Here is an 18,440-nt window from a genome sequence, read left to right as displayed (position 1 = left end):
GAGTATCTGCTCAGTCCCTACTTGGTCGGTGTCAACCGGCCACGTCCACGTGTTCTTCAGGGTCTGATTTCGAGTCTGGTTTGATGTAGTTTCAGAATCACAGAATATTCTGGTTTGGAAGGGACCCCCAGGGGTCACGAGTCCAACTCTCCAGTGAATGCCTGCTGTCCAGCACTGCCACTGCTACTCTTCCATGCTCAGTTTTGTTTCACCTTCAAGGTACCTCCCTCTGTTCTGTCCCCCTTTCCCGTCCCACCCCACCCCTGAGTTTGTCTCTTTTCAGCAGAACTGAGGTTGGCAATCCAAAAAACAAAACGAAACAAAACAAAAAAATACTTTGACTTTCATACATGAACGTACCTTAAAACAAAGAAACAAACAAACAAACAAAAAAAATCCCAAAATCAAACCCATCCCACCCCAAAGATTCTGGAATGTACTTTGAAAACACACAATAGGCAAATTTCTACAGTTCATCCCCCTTCCCCTTTTTTTACTTTTTTGGGGGGGTTTTCCTTTTTTTTTTTCTTTTTTTTTTTTTTAAACTAGCACGGCACTCACTGTGTTTTTTAGTATAAAAAAAATGTCAACTTTCTATAAACATACAGCACATGACCAAATTTCCAACTAATGTACAAAGTGCGACCACAAGGGAAAGGTCAGAGAAGAGCTATTTGTGCTAAGCATGGGGGGTTTTCATAGTCCTCTAAGAATCCTATTTACAGCAGTGCCCAGGTGGCCACGGACTTTCTGGCGAAGGTAACTGGCAAAGAGGTTTCTGCAGTGCTCCCTCTTTTTAACGGTTTTGATTTCTGGGTCCTGCACTGGGTGCTGAGCTCAGGTCGAGTCCTCCTCGCGAGCCCGTGCGGCGAGGACCGACAGTCCACAGGCGAGGGATCCCTGGAGATGTGTGTGCGCAGCAGGGTGGGTAAGGGAACAGAGGAGATAAGAGCAGGACAAGCAATTCTCATGACAAACTGGAACTTTCCTTCTGGTTCAGAAGGCAGCAAGGAATGCATTGGGTCAGGAATTTCAGTATAAGGGACGAGGGATCACAACTGGCTGGGGCAGTAACAGGGCAAGAGATCACCAGCTACAAACCCCATGTTCCAGTGGCAATGAGGATGGAGGTTTGAAGGTGCTCCCAGGGAGGGAATCATCAGCATTTGGCCTCTTAAATACTGTTCAATGTAAGAAAATGGTGGGCTCTGTTGTTTTAGCAGTTGGCTCAGGAGGAAGCTGAGGCACAGGAGCAAGTTCAAGCAGGTGCTTCAGTCACTGATACCTTCACTGGTGTCCATCATGGAGACACCCTTGATTCCCCACTTCATGTGTGGCTGGAGGTTACTGTTGGGAACGGCTTTTAAGCCAGGACTGGAATTCAACAGGGATCAGCTCTAACATGTAAACACTATAAACCAGTGGGTTTTTTGTTGCTTTCCAAGATTTCAAACTAGAGCGAAGCAGGGAGAGTCCTTCAGGTAACACAGCTCATCCAGGGAGTTTTGGCTACTCAGTCACCTGGAGGAAATCAGTCCCTTTGGCCTCACCTGTTCAAGCAGCTGTAAGTGCCACAGATTGCCCTGAGAAAGGGAATGAAGAATGCAAGTGCTTCAAAAGCTTTGTGATCCAAGGAATGTTTTTCACAACTAGAGAGAAGCTTGGTGTGTGATACAGCTGGACAAGCAGAAGCTGAATTGGGATTTGTGGAGCATAAAGGACAGGAATCAGCCTCAGGATGCAGATGTCACCTCTCACAGGGCTCCTGTGCAGACATATCCATGTGAGAGGCCAAGTTGGTGTATGAAAATGCTTTTGGGAATGTAGAGCTGGCTCTGTCAGAGCCGTAAAGCAAAGCTGATGGAAGCCATATGTGGCTCCAAGAGGATGCTGGGCAACATCAGAAACCAACCCCTGCTTTGGCCAGGACAGGTACTTCTCCATATGGCTCAAGGGAAGTGGCTTGGTGGTTCATGATAAATGATGTTGGAGCAAGGCAGGGGATAGTTCCCCAGAAAAATGTTGTTTCAGCTGCAAAAACAAGAAGAGGTTATTTGGGAAGAATGGAAGAAGCAGCAACAGAAAAGAGAGCAAGTGGAAAGTGTCTCCTTTAACAACCCAGGCCAGACTCATCCCACCTCGTGGTCCCTCTTTATCACCAGTGACCGAAAGCAGACATTCATTATCCTAGAAATATCAAACAGTACGTGTATGATAAACTCCAACAGCCCATGGATGACATAAACACTGCCTGTTGTCACTGGACTTCACACACCAGCTCCTGGTGGCACAGATTCTGTGCATCCCAGTGTTTATCCCTGGGGCAGCTTTCCTTGCCCTCTCCACATCAAATGTCTTCAAGTGAATCCTCTCAACACAGGAAGGTGAGGGGAAAAAATCCATAATATTACATATATGCTTAAGAATCATCAAGGATCATCCACCCCCACATGCAAAAGGGAAACTATTTAAACTGTGCTTATCTGAGCAGTGCAATGAGGTGACACAAAAGTGAGAGCACTGTTTTTCACTGCTGGAGAAGAGTGGGGTGACAAATCCAGAACAAGGTCTGGCCTAGAGAGAGAGAAAGAAAGAGAGAGGCTCTACCACCAAAATGGAAAGCAGAGGGAAAGGACCAAGAGACTGAGTTGTACAGAAGAGTACACGGAATGAGATGGGTGTGGGAAGAGCCAGGAGGAGGGATGGGGCAAACATTTCTCCTGGCAGCCAAAGGATAAGGAATGTCTCGGGAAGGTAAATATTTTCCTGCAGTACAAAGAGGTGCAATCTTGCATCTGAGAGCACCTTTCCTTCCAAGCTGCTGCTAGAAAGGCTCTTCAGGTCCCTTTTACCTCAGGCCAGGCCACATCCATCCCTCAGTGAGAGACTGTGGCAAAGCACCTCCAGACCAGGCACCGTCTCCTTTCAGGTGAGCCCTGCAGAAGACCCTGGCTTTGCACACTGAGCTCACAAACACCTCTGACTCTGCCCTCTCTTGTCTTTGCTCTCAGGGCCAACTCCTCTCCTGCTGAGAGAAGGAAGGGCCACCAACAGCCCTCACCCTTCTCAACCAGATGAGCAACAGCTCCTGCGCTCTGGGGTGTATCTGCTGCCCTTCCTCTGTGCTGTCCCATCTCCTGCTGCTCCCGGTGCCCACGTCCTTTCAGTGACAGTCAGCTCTAAATTGGTCCATAAAAGAAAAAGTAAATGTTGCTCATGCCTGTGCCCATCATCTCCAGCCCTCATGCAGCCATTTACATTTTCCAAAGTTCCCAGGCTGGATGGATTTCCATCCTGCCCCTGCTTAGCAGCAACCTGGCCCTGCTTTGGGAGGCCACCCGTGAGAACGGAGGGTAGAGTGAGGTGGGGAAATTTGCTGTCACTTTAATATATGTTTTTCTGGGTTTGTTTGTCTTTGTGGTTTGTTCTTCTTGTTTTTAAACAAGTTCTTATATTTGGTCCATAGGTCTTCTGTGGTCCTGATTTGTACCACCCTTAATGATCAGCTTGGTTATTCCTTCCTATACATTCACCAAATTTACAGCAATGGAAAGAAAAGGAAACAAAATGAAACATTTCTCTTTTTTTTACAGAAAAAGAAAAAAAAATCAATTTGGCTTTGACTATGCCAACTACCTAGATCAATGGAAAGTCCTTAAGTGTGGGCAAAATGCCATGGCCAGGTAGTTTAGTAGAGGGAGGGCATGAACTCGGGATTAATAAATGTACCCAACCCACTGTCTCTGGCCACAGGAGGAGTCAGGTCACAGAGGCCACAGCTGCCTCTGGAGTGCTCTGGAGGAGCTGGATACTTGGAGAGCCCTCCTGCTCTTTCCCGTCTCCTTTGCAGCTCAAGATGGTGGAGGTGGAAGGGAATTGGGAAGGAGTAGGGTCTGGGTACAGGCAGATCTCTGGAAGGCTGGTGGTGTTTTCTCCAGTGGTTCCAAGTTGCTGGAGCAGGTTGTTGGCACAGTTGGACTCTTCAATAAGCTTGACCTGTCTCTACTGGTAGGAGGCCCAGGACGGCGGAATGTTCTCCCAGCTTCATCCTGCGCTGCGTCGACAGACTCACGTTCTTGGCCAGGTAATCAACAGCAGCTGAGGAGGAGGGGAGAAGAGGAAGGGTGAGAAAACGGCCCAAAATTAGCATTTAGTGGCCGTGGCTTTCAGCACCGAAGGGTGTGTAACCAACAGGCTCTCACAAAGAGGGGCCCATCCCAGTGGTTGGCACAGGCATGAGGGTCCTGCTGCTCTCCTGAAGGAGATCACACAGAGGATGGTCCTGCCACAGACATGTGCAGGACAGACCCTGCAGGGGTTCAGCACACTGAGGGGTGTGCAGTGCCCTATGCTGCTGTGGGCCCCCAAACCTCTCTCTGAAGCCACTGAAAAGAGCTAAAATTCTACCTCTGCCATGGAAAATGCTGTTTCCAAGGGAGCTGCCTGAAGATGAGCCTGAGCAGAAGGCTTGGGATAAACCTTCCAGGCTCAGCTCCCTGTTGACAAAGCAGCTCCTGCTCTCAATGGGGAAATGATTCCAGAGATTTCAGTGGAAGCACACTAAGCCTGGACAGGGCTTGGACCTGACTCATCCTCTGGGTGCTGACTCAGCTCTGGGAGCCCTAGGCCTGCCCTCCTCCCAAGGGAAACTGCTTTCCCTGTCCCCCCCCGGCTGAGGAACAGCCCCAGCTCCTGAGGCGATGGCATGTCCCAGCTCACCCGGCTGCCCCCTGGTCTGAGGGGGAAGAGGATGGGGGCAGGATGGTGACACTGCTCATTAGCTGAGCTTCAGTCAAAGTCTCTCCCTCTCCCTAACTGTAATGTCTCAAATTAGATTAATAAGGAGCTGGCAGGAGATGCACAATCGGTGCCAATGAGTAAACAAATTTCAGCCATCAACGTCTTGTCATCCTCCTGCCCCAGAGGAGGTCCCTTCCACACACAAATTCTTATTAGACTTGTCATATCTATTAGGATTCCTTTCACGCTTCTGCGTTCCATCACCAGCATCATTAACACAGCTCCGGCCTCTGGGAATGGCCAGGACCACATTAATCTGGCAGCCCTGCTCCTCGCAGGCAGGGCAAGTGCCAGAGGGAAGGGAGTGGGCTTGGCATGGGATGAGCTATCCAGGGCTGCAAGGAGGGAGCACAGAGCCCAAAAGCAGCAGTCAGGCCAGTGGAGCTGGACTGGTGCTCCTAGGACACCGGGCTCTGGAATGTTGCCTTGGGGTGTCTCTGCCTACAAGGGGGGTGGCCAAAGGATTAGAGCCCACGTTCTGCCTCTCATCCAGACCTTGTCATCCTGGTCCCCTGATGTTTCAGGTAAGCCCATTAAATGATGTCCTTGAGAGGCTGCAGGTGCAGAGGAATGTCCCTCCTCACACAGAGTGTGGCTGTGACTGTTCCTGTTGTCCCCTGTGCTCCGTGTGAATCCATGGGGAGCTTGGGAAAGGAGAGAGCTGAGGGGTCAGAGCTGGTCATTCTGCCCTGAGCAGTACTGAGCAAAATCTGAGAATCACTGAGTCATTAAGGCTGGAAAAGCCCTCTAAGACCATCGAGTCCAACCATTAACCCAGCACTGCTGTGTTCACCACTAAACCATGGCCCCAAATGCCACACCTACATGTCTTTTAAATCCTCTCAGGAACAGTGACTCCACCACTGCCCTGGGCAGCCTGTGCCAGTGCCTCACAACCCTTTCCATGAAGAAATTTTCCCTACTATCCAACCTAAACCTCCCTTGGTGCTATTTTAGACTGGGTTTTTTTTTGTCCCGTCGCTTGTTACCAGGGAGAAGAGACTGACTCCCACCTGGCTCCACTCTCCTGTCAGGGAGAAACTGGAAATTTGATGGCAATGCTATCCTAAAAAAAATACTGAACTCCAAATATTGCTTTCTGTGGGTAGTGCCCATGGGAAGAGTTCAAAGGCACCAGGGTATCCCACGCCAGAAGTCAAGGATACAGTTGGTTGGTTCAATAGGGCGAAAGCCAAAATAAACCCATAAATTTACTGAAAGTACTTTGGGTGTTTATTTGCTTATATGAAAGAGAAAGCGTGTCTGGGTTTGTGTTTATAAAGCAGAGAACAAGGAGGAGAGAAGTGGGGAGAGAGAGATTCTCTGCAGGCCAGGTCTGAAGCCTAACAAAGCCATAGAGCTCTTAATTCCAAGCCCTGGTTTTGTCCCTTGTTACACAGAGCCTGCCCCCACCATAACAACCCCCCATTTTTATTATATCACTGTTCACTAAAAAGAGATTTGATACTTTTTTTGGTGCGTCAGAGAAGGAAAAAACATATGATCTGAACTGAACACAAATAAATGATCTTGTGGAGGTCACTTCACACTGATGGGCATTTAAACAGCATTTGAAAAGAAGTGAGGAATTAAAAAGGAGGAGGAATTAGAAGTATCATGTATTAGCATGCTGCTAAATACAACAGGCACTGAGAAAGACAGGAAAAATGTTGTTATATCAAGGTCAACCTCATGTAAGTGATTGCTCTAACAGGACTAATTACCAATGAAAACTGTTTCCTTGCAGAGATTATTACAAACAGAGTGAGAGAAAAAAAGGAAAAAGGGGCAAATTAAACATAAATAGAGCTGTGTGAGGAGATTTTCATCAGCATATGGAGAGGCCCAAGTGAAAATTCCTGCAGCAAACCAAGACAAATCGTTCTTTCTCTTTTCTCCTCCTTTGCTAGACTCTCTCTCCCAGAAAACATAGCTCGTCCTCCTTATTTTATTTTTTACACACATGGGTGTGACTAACGTCTTGCCCAAGGGAATCTTTATTGGAAATACATGGTATTGGAATTTGTTTAAGATTTTTATCAATAGCACGTGTGTCCAGCCTCACATCCAGAAGCGAGGGGAAGGTCAAGGGGTCACAGATCAAACTCCTGAAAAACAAAAAAAGGAGGGGTGTGGGGAAGCTGCTATTGATCCCGTCTGCAGCCACAGCCGGTTCTCATTTAGCTGGAGAAGTTAAAGACATTAAAGGGCTGTGACGGAGAGGGGAATAAAAAGCCACAGCCAAATGGAAGGAAAGGTCACTGAGGACAAGCTCTGGGCAAGCAGGAGCACTCCTGGAGGAAGAGGATGCACCTTTAACCCCCCATGGCTCAGTGTCTCACACCAGCACACTCATTATTGGTTTAACACGACAGGTGAGCCCTTTGCCAGGCTGACCCAGGATCCTGCAGCAGAACAGACCCTCCCAGGGTCCCTCTGCCTTTCAGCTCTCAGGGTTAGGTTCAGGATTACAATTCCAGCCTCACTCCAGGTCTCCCAGAATCCCAGCCCAGCTGACAAGCACTGGATTATCGTGTTTTGTAGCAAAACCTCTGAGCATGGTCCCAAGCCTTGCTTTGGGGAGGGCAGAGGAGGAAGAGACACACAGTGTTCAGCATCACCAAGGGATGGCATCAAAATCCAGGATTTCCTTTCGCTGAGCAGGGTGAACATGTTGTAGGGCTTTTGGAGAAGTGAGAATTGGAGATGGAGAAGAAGAGGGGGCTGGAAGTCATCCTTTGATAATAGAAATGTTTCACCTAAAATATTTCAATTGGGACTTTTGAACTGGACTGCAAAGGTGTTGGGGAGGCTGTGAGGAGCAATCTCCACCCATGTCTGGTGAATAAACTCCCTTTTTCTCTCTAGATGGACAGATTTCCACAGGAATCCCTTCCAATACATAAGATGGTGTGGTATATCCACACCTTCTCGTGCTCCTTCCCTCTCCTCTCCTGCTCCCCGTGCAGGGGGAATGTGAGCAGAGCACTTACTTTGTCCGTACTGTCCGTACTGGTATCCAGCCACCGGGTCCACGCTGTAGCTGGTGGTGCTGTAGGTGGGAGGGCAGTAGGACTGGGAAGTCGGGAGGCTGTCCACGGACTTGATGGAGTCACTGCGCTGGCTGCAGCTGGCAGAGATGGAGTTGCTGGTGTCCAGGCCACCGTGAAGGGGAGAAATGGAGAAGTCTGCCTGGGGCTGGGGAGGGACCCCGCTGGGATTGCTCAGGATGCTCATCACCTGGAGAAACACAGGAGACCACATGTCATGGCTGGAGGAGAAAGGGAGAGTGCAGCTGCCTTCATGCAAACCAGGGAGAAAAAACCTACATCTAATGGTGCTCTAGAAAATACTGTATCAGAATAGGTTTGGCCAGGCTGGAGAATGAAGGTCTGCTCCCTCCAAATAACGCCAGACAGACCCCACAGCTGGCTCATCTGTGCCTGACATTTTATTTGAAAGCCCTTAACATGGAAAATGGAGAAGTTCCTTCACAGCACACTCAATCTCTGGTCGTTTTTTTTGCTGCCCTGCCACAGCATCTACTGTGCAAGGAGCACTGGAGAATGGAATAAACTTGGGACAAACCTGCTCGACAGGAACTGCCAGGACCTGGCACCCCTCCCTTCCTATGCACGGAAGAGGAGACACGTAAAACAGGGACCAAAAATCCATATTTTCCGAAAGGGACAGTGCAGACAGCCCCTTTCTTGGGAAGTTGGAGCAGGGCTTGCTTTGCCAAGATGCCTAAACAAACCAGATGCAAACCCTTTCTGGCTTTGATGCAGGTTCAGCTTTAGGGACTGAAATGTCAAAGTTCTCTCTACCCCCAAATGTTAAATGATAACAGGTCCTGGTCCAGCTCGTTTCAGTGCAGTGCTTGGTTTGAAAAGGTAATTAAATTCGCACACAATCAATCTTCCTGCTTTGAGACCCGAAACAGATGAACTATTTTTTTTCCTCTTTTGCAGCAAAAATGCCAGATTTGTTCCTGCAGGCGAGCTCGGGGCAGGACTCTGCCTCTGCCCTTCACACGGGGACCTGATCCCGCCAGGCTTTAATGCAATTGCCTTCTGCAATCAGCAGAATCGCCCCGCGGCTGCTGAGTTCGGAGTGTAAAGAGTTTGCAGGAGGAAGGGAACTCCCGATGCCTCTCGGTTGATCCCCGGGCCGGGGAAGGGCGGGGGGAGAGGGGACGGTCCCCTCGGGGGGCCCGGCCGGCGCTCAGATGCCGAGCGGCTCAAAATCTCCGAATTTAGCATAACCTTATTGACATCAATTAAAGTGGCAAATTGGAAATATTTGGAGCCTGGCAAGTGGTAAAATGAGCCCTTTATCCCCCAGCAGCGGCCTGGTGAGCTATTGTGCAGGGGCTACATTCTCTGGAAGGACACAAGAAGGGTTGTATAGAGAGGGCAGAGTCTCCCCTTCCTGCTCACCCCGACACCTTCCCCATCCCTCCTCCCCCACCTTCCTGCCAGAGTGAGGGCTTATGCTGAAGGATCAGCTCCACACTGGCCTTTGCTTTCTAAAGCTTCTCCTCCCCCCGGAAGGACTCAGGAGTCCTGCAAAGATGCTTTCCCTTGATGTAAAACCACCTCCAGGCTCGTCCAGCCTGAGATCCTTCCCAGGCATTTGTCTGGGAGGGGAATTCGGGAGCAGCGGTGGCTGGAACCCCATGGAGGAGGAGGCAGTGGGAGGGGGTTAATTAAAAAGCCTGGAAAATCAATCTAACCCCGACCACGGGGTTTGTCTGCAGTTGGAACAGAGACACAGGAGTGAGCTTTGAACAAGAACAAGGTAAGTAAAAGCAGCACAGTGGCAGCAGCACAGAGCTCAGACAGGGTTCATTTACCGTCTCCTCCTCCTGGGCTTTCAGCCTGCACTGAGCTTAGAGTTTGCTGCTGGTCTCCAAAAGTTAAAACTGGCTTAGCTGTCTCTACACCATGGGGTTAGACAGGGCCTAAAATACCTCCAGCTCTCCAGTCCCTCCAGGCACAGCTAATCACAGCCATTAAGCCTCGAGGTATCTGGATGAAGATGTTTAGCCCTAACTCTGCCAAAATGTGCCCGTGGAACTCCCTGCCCCACGACAGCCCAAAGACTGGGGGATGAAGAAAGGAAATTGCATTTAAATATGCAAGACAGTGGATTAATACACAAATAGGGCTGTCATGCTTTCCTGGGTGGATGTAACATAAACCCCTCTGCCTCAGGGCTTATGCAGTGGGGAAATCATGGAAGTGCAGCCTGGAGGTAGGTTTTCCAGCTGCAAAGTTATTTGTAGCCTTCCACTAAAGCCAGGTCATGAACTTTGATCTGGCTCAGCCACAGATCCCCTGATCCCAGCGGCTGCAGGCAGAGCTCAGAGCTCTGGCATCACCTGGGCTGGAGGTGTCACACCTCTGCCCTGGTGGGCATCCAGGACACTCACACACACAGCAGCCACCAGACAGGACTGGCTTTCATTCACAAGCAGAATCTGATGTTAAAAACAATAAACATGCACAAAGCCACAGATGTATGAATTATGAGTTGTTTTTTGAAAGCTCCAGCTCAGGCAGCACAAAGCCAGACTGTTTTTCCTTTCCATTCCTGAGCTGTCCAGGTCTGGAAGTGCTGCTTGGCTCTGGATGTGCTGCCTGCCCTGCCAAGCCCTGCAGGTGCAGAAAAGATTTCGTGCACTGTAACATGAAGGGCAACTGGAATCACTCATAGAGCAGAGGGTTTCTAGTCCTCTCCCTCCTGGCCATCTCCCCAAGAGTCAGTCAGCTGCTTCATATTACTCTGAGAAAATAAAAGGCTCTTGGAGCAAGCAGAAGTCACATTAACACTTCCTTCTAAAAGAAAGGGGGATGTAAAGCAATGCTGGTAAATGAAACCCAGATTCATACTCTTCAGATTCAGGGATCGGAGAAGACACTTGCACAAATCCTGCTAAAAAAAGTAATTGGCTTTAATCAGTCAGAATCAGGACTGATTTCTAATCCCAGCTCTGCTACTGACTCACAAGGGCTTGTGCAAGTCACTTCAGCTCGGACTCAGCTCAACTAACCTTAGTCATGTGAAGTTCCAGTCTCTGCTAATCCTCCAGAATCCCTCCACAGAGAGACTGACACTTCTGAAGGACAATTCATCCCACCCCAAGACCTCTTGCTGAAAAAGACAGGCTGAGCTTCCCTCTGGAAATCCAGGGTGAAACACAAGGGCACGAGTGTTTCCTCACGGTGATTCCAGACTGGATACAAGGCCGAAGAGAGGCTGGGGATGCACATCCCTGTGGATGCTCTCGTGGATGTGGGGGACTGGGACCTGCAGATGAAACCCGACAGAGGCTCTGGGGCTCAGCTGGGCCAGGAGCCCCAAAAGTTTTGGATTCCTCTTCAGGGGAAGGATTTGCCTTTTCCAGGCACTCTTAGAGCAACTAGGGGCCGAGCTCCCCTGAGACTCTGTTTGCTCAGGTTTATCAGAGAGTGGCATCTGATCTTGGCCACCCCAGGACATGAAGGTGTCAGGAATAACAAGAGTGAACCAGAGATTTCTATTTCCTCTCCACCACGTGGCCACCCAGCACAGATAACCCTGCACGAGCCCTCCAGCCCTGGCAGGCCCACGTTATCTGGCTTCTTCTTTCAGCTGAATAAACTCATTTTCCAGGCAACTTTTGAACTGAGGAAAGTCTGAGGCATCTGGAGAAATCCCCTCCTCAAGAATGCAAAGTCCTTTTACTTTTTTTTTTTTGACCTTGCTTTCTTATAATTTATTACTTCTTGGTGCATTATCATCACTAACTAAAAATCAATACACTCTTCACATCTGTAAGGTTTTATCTGGAGGGAAATCTGCTCCCTGTCCATCACTGTGATTGACAGCCTTGCCTTTCCCCTCCCTCTCATCAGTTGTCTCCCCCTTTCCCCATCACCTTCCCCTTTGCTGTTGTCCCAGATCAGTCACAGGCGTGACATGGGCTCACACTTTGGGCTAAGTCAGCAACAGCCACAGTGCCAGGAGCCCTCAGCCTCATTTCTGCCCTTTCCAGAGGTCATTTGTCATGGGAAGAGTGGGTTGGGGTCCCGATGTGTTGGGGAGGCCAAGGTTAATGCACAAAGACCATCCTGAATGAAAGAATCAGCTCCCCTCTCACCTCCTGCTGCCGCCTCCCTCCCCACCCTCATCTCTGCAGCTCTCCCCTGCTCCCCCCCGGGACGTTTCATCACTCTCTCCCATACTTTAAAAGAAGGGGAGTTAAAAAAATGTAATTAATTCTCTCCATTTCTGAGCTGGCCCTCAGGGCCTCCGGCCGTGGAAACTGTAGCAGGGGAAATGTGCACCCTTTATGATAAACGAAGGCGGCTTTGGAAGGGGAAGTGCAATTAGGACCTTCCATCTGTGCAATCAGGCTCCAGATTTTAGGTTGGGGGGGATGGTTGGGTGTGTTGGGGGGGCAGGAGGGGCTCGAGGGGCAGACAAGTGATGGGGAGTGATAACACAGAGAGAAGGGTTTGAGAGCGCCTGGGAGGGAGCAGAGAAGTTCCATGACCAAACCTTGCCCCAGCAGACCTCTCTGGGGCATCCTCAGAGTCCCTAAATTTTCTTCCCTGCCTTATCAGCTTGCTAAGACCCCCAGCTGATGGAGACATCGGGGCCTGGACCTGACAGGGTTTCTATGCACACCCTGTGATCCTGCAGTGCCCCGTGCCCAGGAAGGTGTTGTGAGGAGATCAAACTCCAGCAAACAAAGCCATGGGGAGGCAGGACGTGCCTGCAAACAGCATTTTCCAGAGTGACCCCTGATTCTGTGGCGTCTCCATTTCTGGACACTCAATTTGACACAGTGCAAAGCATCCAAAATCAGAGGCTGCCTTAGGAAAATGTTGTGTTTAGAAACTGCTGAGCCTGAATAAAGGGAGGACAGAAAGACCCGTAACTCGCTGAAGGGCGTCAACTCCGGAGGAGCTGCCGGGTGGTCCCAAAGGATTTCAGACTGGATACCAGGCAGGAAACAACAAGGGAAAACCAGAGGAAGGGTGTTCTGCAGGGGGTTAGTATTCCTGAGGCTGTGGTACTGCTTTCCTAGGAATGGGTAGAAATCCTCCGTCTTTGGGACAGGCTGGAAATGTGGTAACTTGGATGACCTGATGTCACAACAGGTCAAAAGCACTGGGACATTCTGTGTTGTGAGGGGCGTTTGGAGGCTGAAATCTCTCTTTGTTTCAGCTTCTGTGGTGTTAGAACAGAATGGAAAGTCTGCCAGAGGCCTGATGGCTGTGATGGGAAAGGTGCTGGATCTTAGGGATTTACTCACAACATGGACCAGGCTAATGATCCCTTCAGAGTTCCTCCATGAGGTCTCTGTCATTTGTGGCTGATTCAGCTTTTGCTCCAGGTCAGTCATGCCTTGTCCTTCAAGACTGGTTTTAGCTACTTGGTGGGGACCCAGCTTAATCTTTCCCATCTTTCTTTTGCAGCCTGTTCACCTAATCTTTTCCCCCTCCCTTGCAGAAGGGGGAAATATCCCTTCGTCATATTGATGCTTTTTGATCTCTGTGGATTCATTTTCACTTGGTGGGAAGAGGAAGAGTCGATTATTCTATACATACATTAAATGGAAACAAAATGAAGAGGTGACTGTAAGACTACTGAAAGCCAAAGAAAGAGTTAGGAGGAGATAAATACAGTTTCCCCAAAGATCTTCACTTGAAAGGAGGATAAATATATGCAAATATGCCCCTAGGTAGGACTAAAATTACTTATGTAGCAATCACTAACACTGCACTCACAAAACCAAGCAATTAATTTTGAATATTTTCTAAACCACTAGACCCAGCTGAGTTGTATCCCAGTATTCCAAACCAAACCAGTAAGTGCACCCATCAAATTTGCTGTTGCAATCAGGCCAAGGATCCAGACAGTGCTGTGCACTTCCTGCACCTAGAAAATGCCTGATATGGGCAATTGCAGTCCCTTCCATCTAATATCGCTTCCAACCAAATTTTGGAGCAAACTGGCACTTCAGGATATGGTTTAGTGGTGTTTGGTCAAAGGTTGAACTTGATGACCTTAGAGATCCTTTCCAACCTTAATGATTCTGTGATTCACATCACCCTCCTTTCAGGACAACATCCCTGTCTTCAAGCACAGCCCTGGTTCATTTTTGCCAGAAATGAGGATGTGACTTAAATCTCTACTTTGTTTTTGTGGGGATTAAAGTTTAAGGAACCTGATGCTCCACTGTCTCATCTGCCCAGGTCTTTATAATCCATCCATGAGCACATGCTAAGGAGAACAATGGAGTTCACACATCTCACAAGTCCTTCCTGCCACGCAAAGACTCCAGGGCTGGTGTGGCTGCTGCTCTACAGAGGAAATGTCTCTGTTTCCTACGTTAACCTTCCACAGTCCCTTGGAAAATGTGTGGTGGCCACGCAAAGAGTGGAAACCTGGGAATAGAACGCAATGTTCCTGAATCCTTTCATTCCCTACACTCCCCTGGGACAGATCAAACCAGACCCCCTCAAAGTGGTCACAAACAGTTGCAGTTTGGCAGCAAACAATAAACCCAGAAACATCATCAATGCCTTCCAGTGACTTCAAACATCTGCAGGATGTTCCAGTGCCGCAGGGGAGGGGTCTGGGACACAGCAGGTGAAATGGAGATGAGCACTCGTGTCCTAAAACGACCCTGTTTCATTGGATGGATGAAAAGTTGCCACACACCGATGATGGAGAGGGCTCAGGGAATGCTGGGAGTGGGATGGAGCTGGGGATGTGATGAAGAGCTGCAGCAAAGCAGAGCAACAGGGGCTGCACGAGGGGGGGATCAGGGAAAAAAGGCGGTGGGAAGTTATTACCTGATTGTTCAGGGCTATGGTGAGGTTCCACCTGGAGCACTGCATCTTGTTTTGGGCACCCTGCTTCTGTAGAGATGTACAAATTATGGAGAAGGTCTACAGAAAAGTTTCTAAGCTATACAAAAGAATGGGAACGTCTTAACCACAGGGGTGAGAGAAATGGCTTGAGTGTGGATGTGGGAAAGAGGAAGGGGCTCTTCCCACAGTGGAAATGCCACAAGGGAACCAGAAGCTCCACGGGGCCATAGATCCAATAAGGGCTCTAAGAAATCCTGTGGGAGAAGTGGAATTTGGAGGGGAAGGGTGGAGGAATCACTGTGAACAGGAATTATGTTAAAAGCTGCTTGATCTAGAAACAGGAGCCACTATCCCTGGCATTAGGGCACCAAACTCTGCTGTCCCTGAGATAAGAGCAGGTGGAAAAGGCCAGATAACCAGAGAGGAAATCAAAAGCCATGCTGTGCCAGTGTGGGGTGGTCGAGGTAAAGGGGGTCCCAGTTCTACAGGCATCAATTTCACTAACAAGGAAAACCAGAAGACGTGGGCTCCTCCCTTCCAGAAACAGGAGAAACGTAAGCAAAGAGGCAAATGAGCACCTTGACATCTCAAAACTATCAAAGGGCTTTGATTTTCATGCCTTGCTGAGCAACCCCCTCCTGAAAATGGCCAGTTTGTGCTTTACCAACCATCAGCACCATTATTTGACTGATGTTACCTAAGCAGGAAGGGTTTTACCTGATTAAATTGGAATTGCTAAGATATTTTATATAGAATAACCAAAAGAAGGCCAATGTTTCCCAAATGTGCTGGTCAGCAAATTGAGCCACCCCATCCCCCTGACTTCTGTGCAGCAAAGTCACCACAGGCAAACTCCACCCTGATGCTGCTCTCTTCTTTAATATATTTAATCCTACATTTCTCTGTGAAGACTGAGTGAATATATTAGAAAGGAAAGTCTCCATGGGAAAATCCCTCTGTTGAAATATGGAGCATCTCTGGAATACTTCACACACAGCATTAACTGCAGGAATATGAATCTTGTGTGTGGAGTTTTGGAACTCACAAAGTCACCTTGGGTGAAAAAGCAGGAAGGTACAACCATGGAAAACTGCAATTCCTAACATTTCCAATCCCCAAGCATTTCCAAAATCAACAGAAGCACTCGGATTAGTTTTGGGTCGGGAAATGGGCTGGCCTTGTGTCTTCTGCCTTCCTGGGTAAGCTCAGACCTGCTGATGGCAGACAGGGAATGAAAAGTTTTTGGGGCTTGGAGAGAGATACAAAATAGCAAGAAATTAACAAACACATCCAAGGTTTCGTGCTAAATCAGCCCTAAATCTATGGCTGGGGTGTGAGGAAAGGTAGGGAAAGGAGACCCCGCAGCACAACCAGGTCCCAGCAAATTAAAACTGCTTTAGAAATTCCTTTTATTCCTCTCTTCAGCAGCCTCACAGCAGCAGAGGCTAACAAAGACAAGCCAAAATTCACAGAAAGGTCTCCTCTTCCCCTCCTCCCTTTCCACTTGTCTCCCTCACTCTGTTCCGACTCCCCCGTTCTCAGCTGAGCTGCTCTGGGCTCGCTCTCTATCGCAGCCCCCCGCGGACACTGGTAATGGAGTGCTGGGGCTGACTTACTGCTTCCAAACAAGATTTCCTGAGATCCTTTGAGTCCTCTCCATGCCCCCCCGCGCCTGATTTTCTCTCTCTTTTTGGAGAGTGGAGGGGAGCCTCTATAAATGTGAAAGGAGCTGCACTACAAAGAATCCCCGCACATCCCAGCCCCAGGCAAGGCTGCTCCGTGCACTGATAGTCCCGGCTCTGCTCCAGGACTCCTCTGTCTCTTCCCCTCCCTCTCTCTCTGATCAATCAAGGGCTGTAATCAGTTAAGGTCCAGCTTAACTGCAATGTAAGATACACCAGTTAAGCAAAGCCGGGGCCTCCGGGGCTCCCGGCGTAAATGGGAGAGGTCGTGGGGAGATGAAATAACCCCGATAAATTCAGCAGGGCTGGCCAAGCTCACACCTCACACTTAATAACTCGAGCTGGCAAAAGAATGGAAGAAAGGGAAAATCACGAGTGCTTCCCATTGCCAGTTCCGCGTTTCCTTGCTCTCCCAGCTCCCCCATTTTTTAAGGGGAGGGTTTCTCTTTCCAGCTCACTCAAAAGAAAGAACAAGCCACATCCTGATCCCGTCTGGCAGCGCCTTGAGTCAGTTTGGACCTTCTGAGGATGAATTTTTAAAGTCAGGATCTCTTTTTCCCTCACCTACAGGAAAATTGCAGCCCCTGAACCCAGGGAAATGCCTTTTCCAGCCCTGCATATCCACATGTTCTCTCTTCCAACTCCACTGCCAGGGAGCACTGCTGTGTTTTAACACAGGGAGCTGTTTGCTTTTGCCAAGCATGAACCTCCCAGGTTCAGAAATCAGGGGTAATGGAGCTGCATCCACCGAGGAGCAGAATCCACTGGAGTGGAGGCATCAGTGCAAACAAAGAAGAGAAAGTAGAATAGAAGAAGGTGGGGATCCTTGCTGAAAACACTGGCTCTCACAGAGTTATTAATCAGTTATTCTCACAGTTCAGGTATTCCAACTCAGCCACCTCTTTCCCTGTGTTGCTCCAAGGTGTTTCCCTTCTATCCAGAAATGTCCATTCTCAGGGACAGTCCAGGGACAAACGAGCTCTTTGTGTTCATTGTTTGTAATCACCTTTACACTGTTCCTGCTGTGCTGGATCCAATCAGTTTATAATTCCATAATGCACTTCTCCAAGAGGAGGCTGGGGACACTCAGACTGTTGAGGGAACTTTCTGTGCAGGACACGCTGCTGTTTGCTTCCCTTTCCAATCCCAGAGCTCCTTTCTGCCCCTCAGATGGGAGAAATCCAGCAGGATTCCCTCCCCATCAAATCCACCCTCAAATTCTACCCGGTCCTAATCCCAAACTCATAACTCTGAACACAACCCAAGGTTTGGATGCAAATACCACTGTGTTGGTTCCAGTCTAATTGGGCATTGCCCCACTAGGAATTACAGATAGGGGGAAAAACCATACAGGATTTATTAAAAACGATGCAGGCACACAAAGAGCAGAACAAAATCTTTAACCACAAGTGATAAGAAAACCCTAAAGGATTGGAGTTTAGATCACTATCCCTCTTTGAGTCCTCCAGCTCTTTAAAAGCTATTTGGACTGGAGTTTTCCTGTGGTGTTATAGGTGCTTACTTAAGCAGGGGATGAGATTAATTCTTCCCTGGGTGTTTTGGCTCCCCTGTACCTGGGGTCTGCTAAGTTTGCAGTGATTATTTGTGTAGTCATCACAAATGGGGGAAGCCTTTGAACAATAAAGTATAAAAGCAGAAGCTCCTGGGCTAACACGTCATTAACTGCACTTCTTTTTGTTTGCCTGGCACTATTTGATTTTGGCCACGTGTGTAGCTACTCCAAAATAAAAGATCTTTTAGAATTACAATATGAAGCCACCGAGAAGTGATTTTGAGCGTCAGAGTAGCAATATGGCTATTTTTAAAACCTTGCTTTTCTTCTGAACATCATTGACTACCTTGAACTAAGTGATTTTTATGAAGGAAAAATACACTGGTGGAAGGTAACTGTCTGCTGGCAAAGCTGTGTCTGTGTCAAAGGGAAGGGTCCTGCCTCATTAAAATTAAACCTTTTCCAAAGGAAAATGGCAATGCATTTCCTAAGTGGACATGTGATAGAGCACATCTTTTGCTCTCCTGTACAAATGCAAGCAAAGAACTTTATTCATTAACCCCTTAACTCCTGACT

General features: G+C 48.6%; 1 protein-coding gene across 1 annotated transcript in view; it reads right to left on the bottom strand.

Moving 5' to 3' along the window:
- Positions 1-266: 266 nt before the first annotated feature.
- The window catches only part of PAX7 (paired box 7), a 105,482-nt gene continuing 87,308 nt past the window's right edge, over positions 267-18,440 (bottom strand). Inside the window, exons 9-10 of the mRNA XM_027720587.2 lie at positions 7,794-8,040; positions 267-4,098 (exon numbers count right to left, since the gene is read on the bottom strand). Coding sequence (XP_027576388.1) covers positions 3,983-4,098; positions 7,794-8,040 — 363 coding nt within the window. The 3' untranslated portion in view covers positions 267-3,982. The remainder of the gene's footprint in view (positions 4,099-7,793; positions 8,041-18,440) is intronic.

This window comes from Pipra filicauda, unplaced genomic scaffold (genome assembly GCF_003945595.2).
Source record: "Pipra filicauda isolate LSUMZ 115617 unplaced genomic scaffold, ASM394559v2 scaffold388_size762695_pilon, whole genome shotgun sequence".
Classification (NCBI taxonomy): domain Eukaryota; kingdom Metazoa; phylum Chordata; class Aves; order Passeriformes; family Pipridae; genus Pipra; species Pipra filicauda.
The sequence above is the reverse complement of the archived record's forward strand: the minus strand, read 5'-3'. Positions and strand labels throughout refer to the sequence as shown.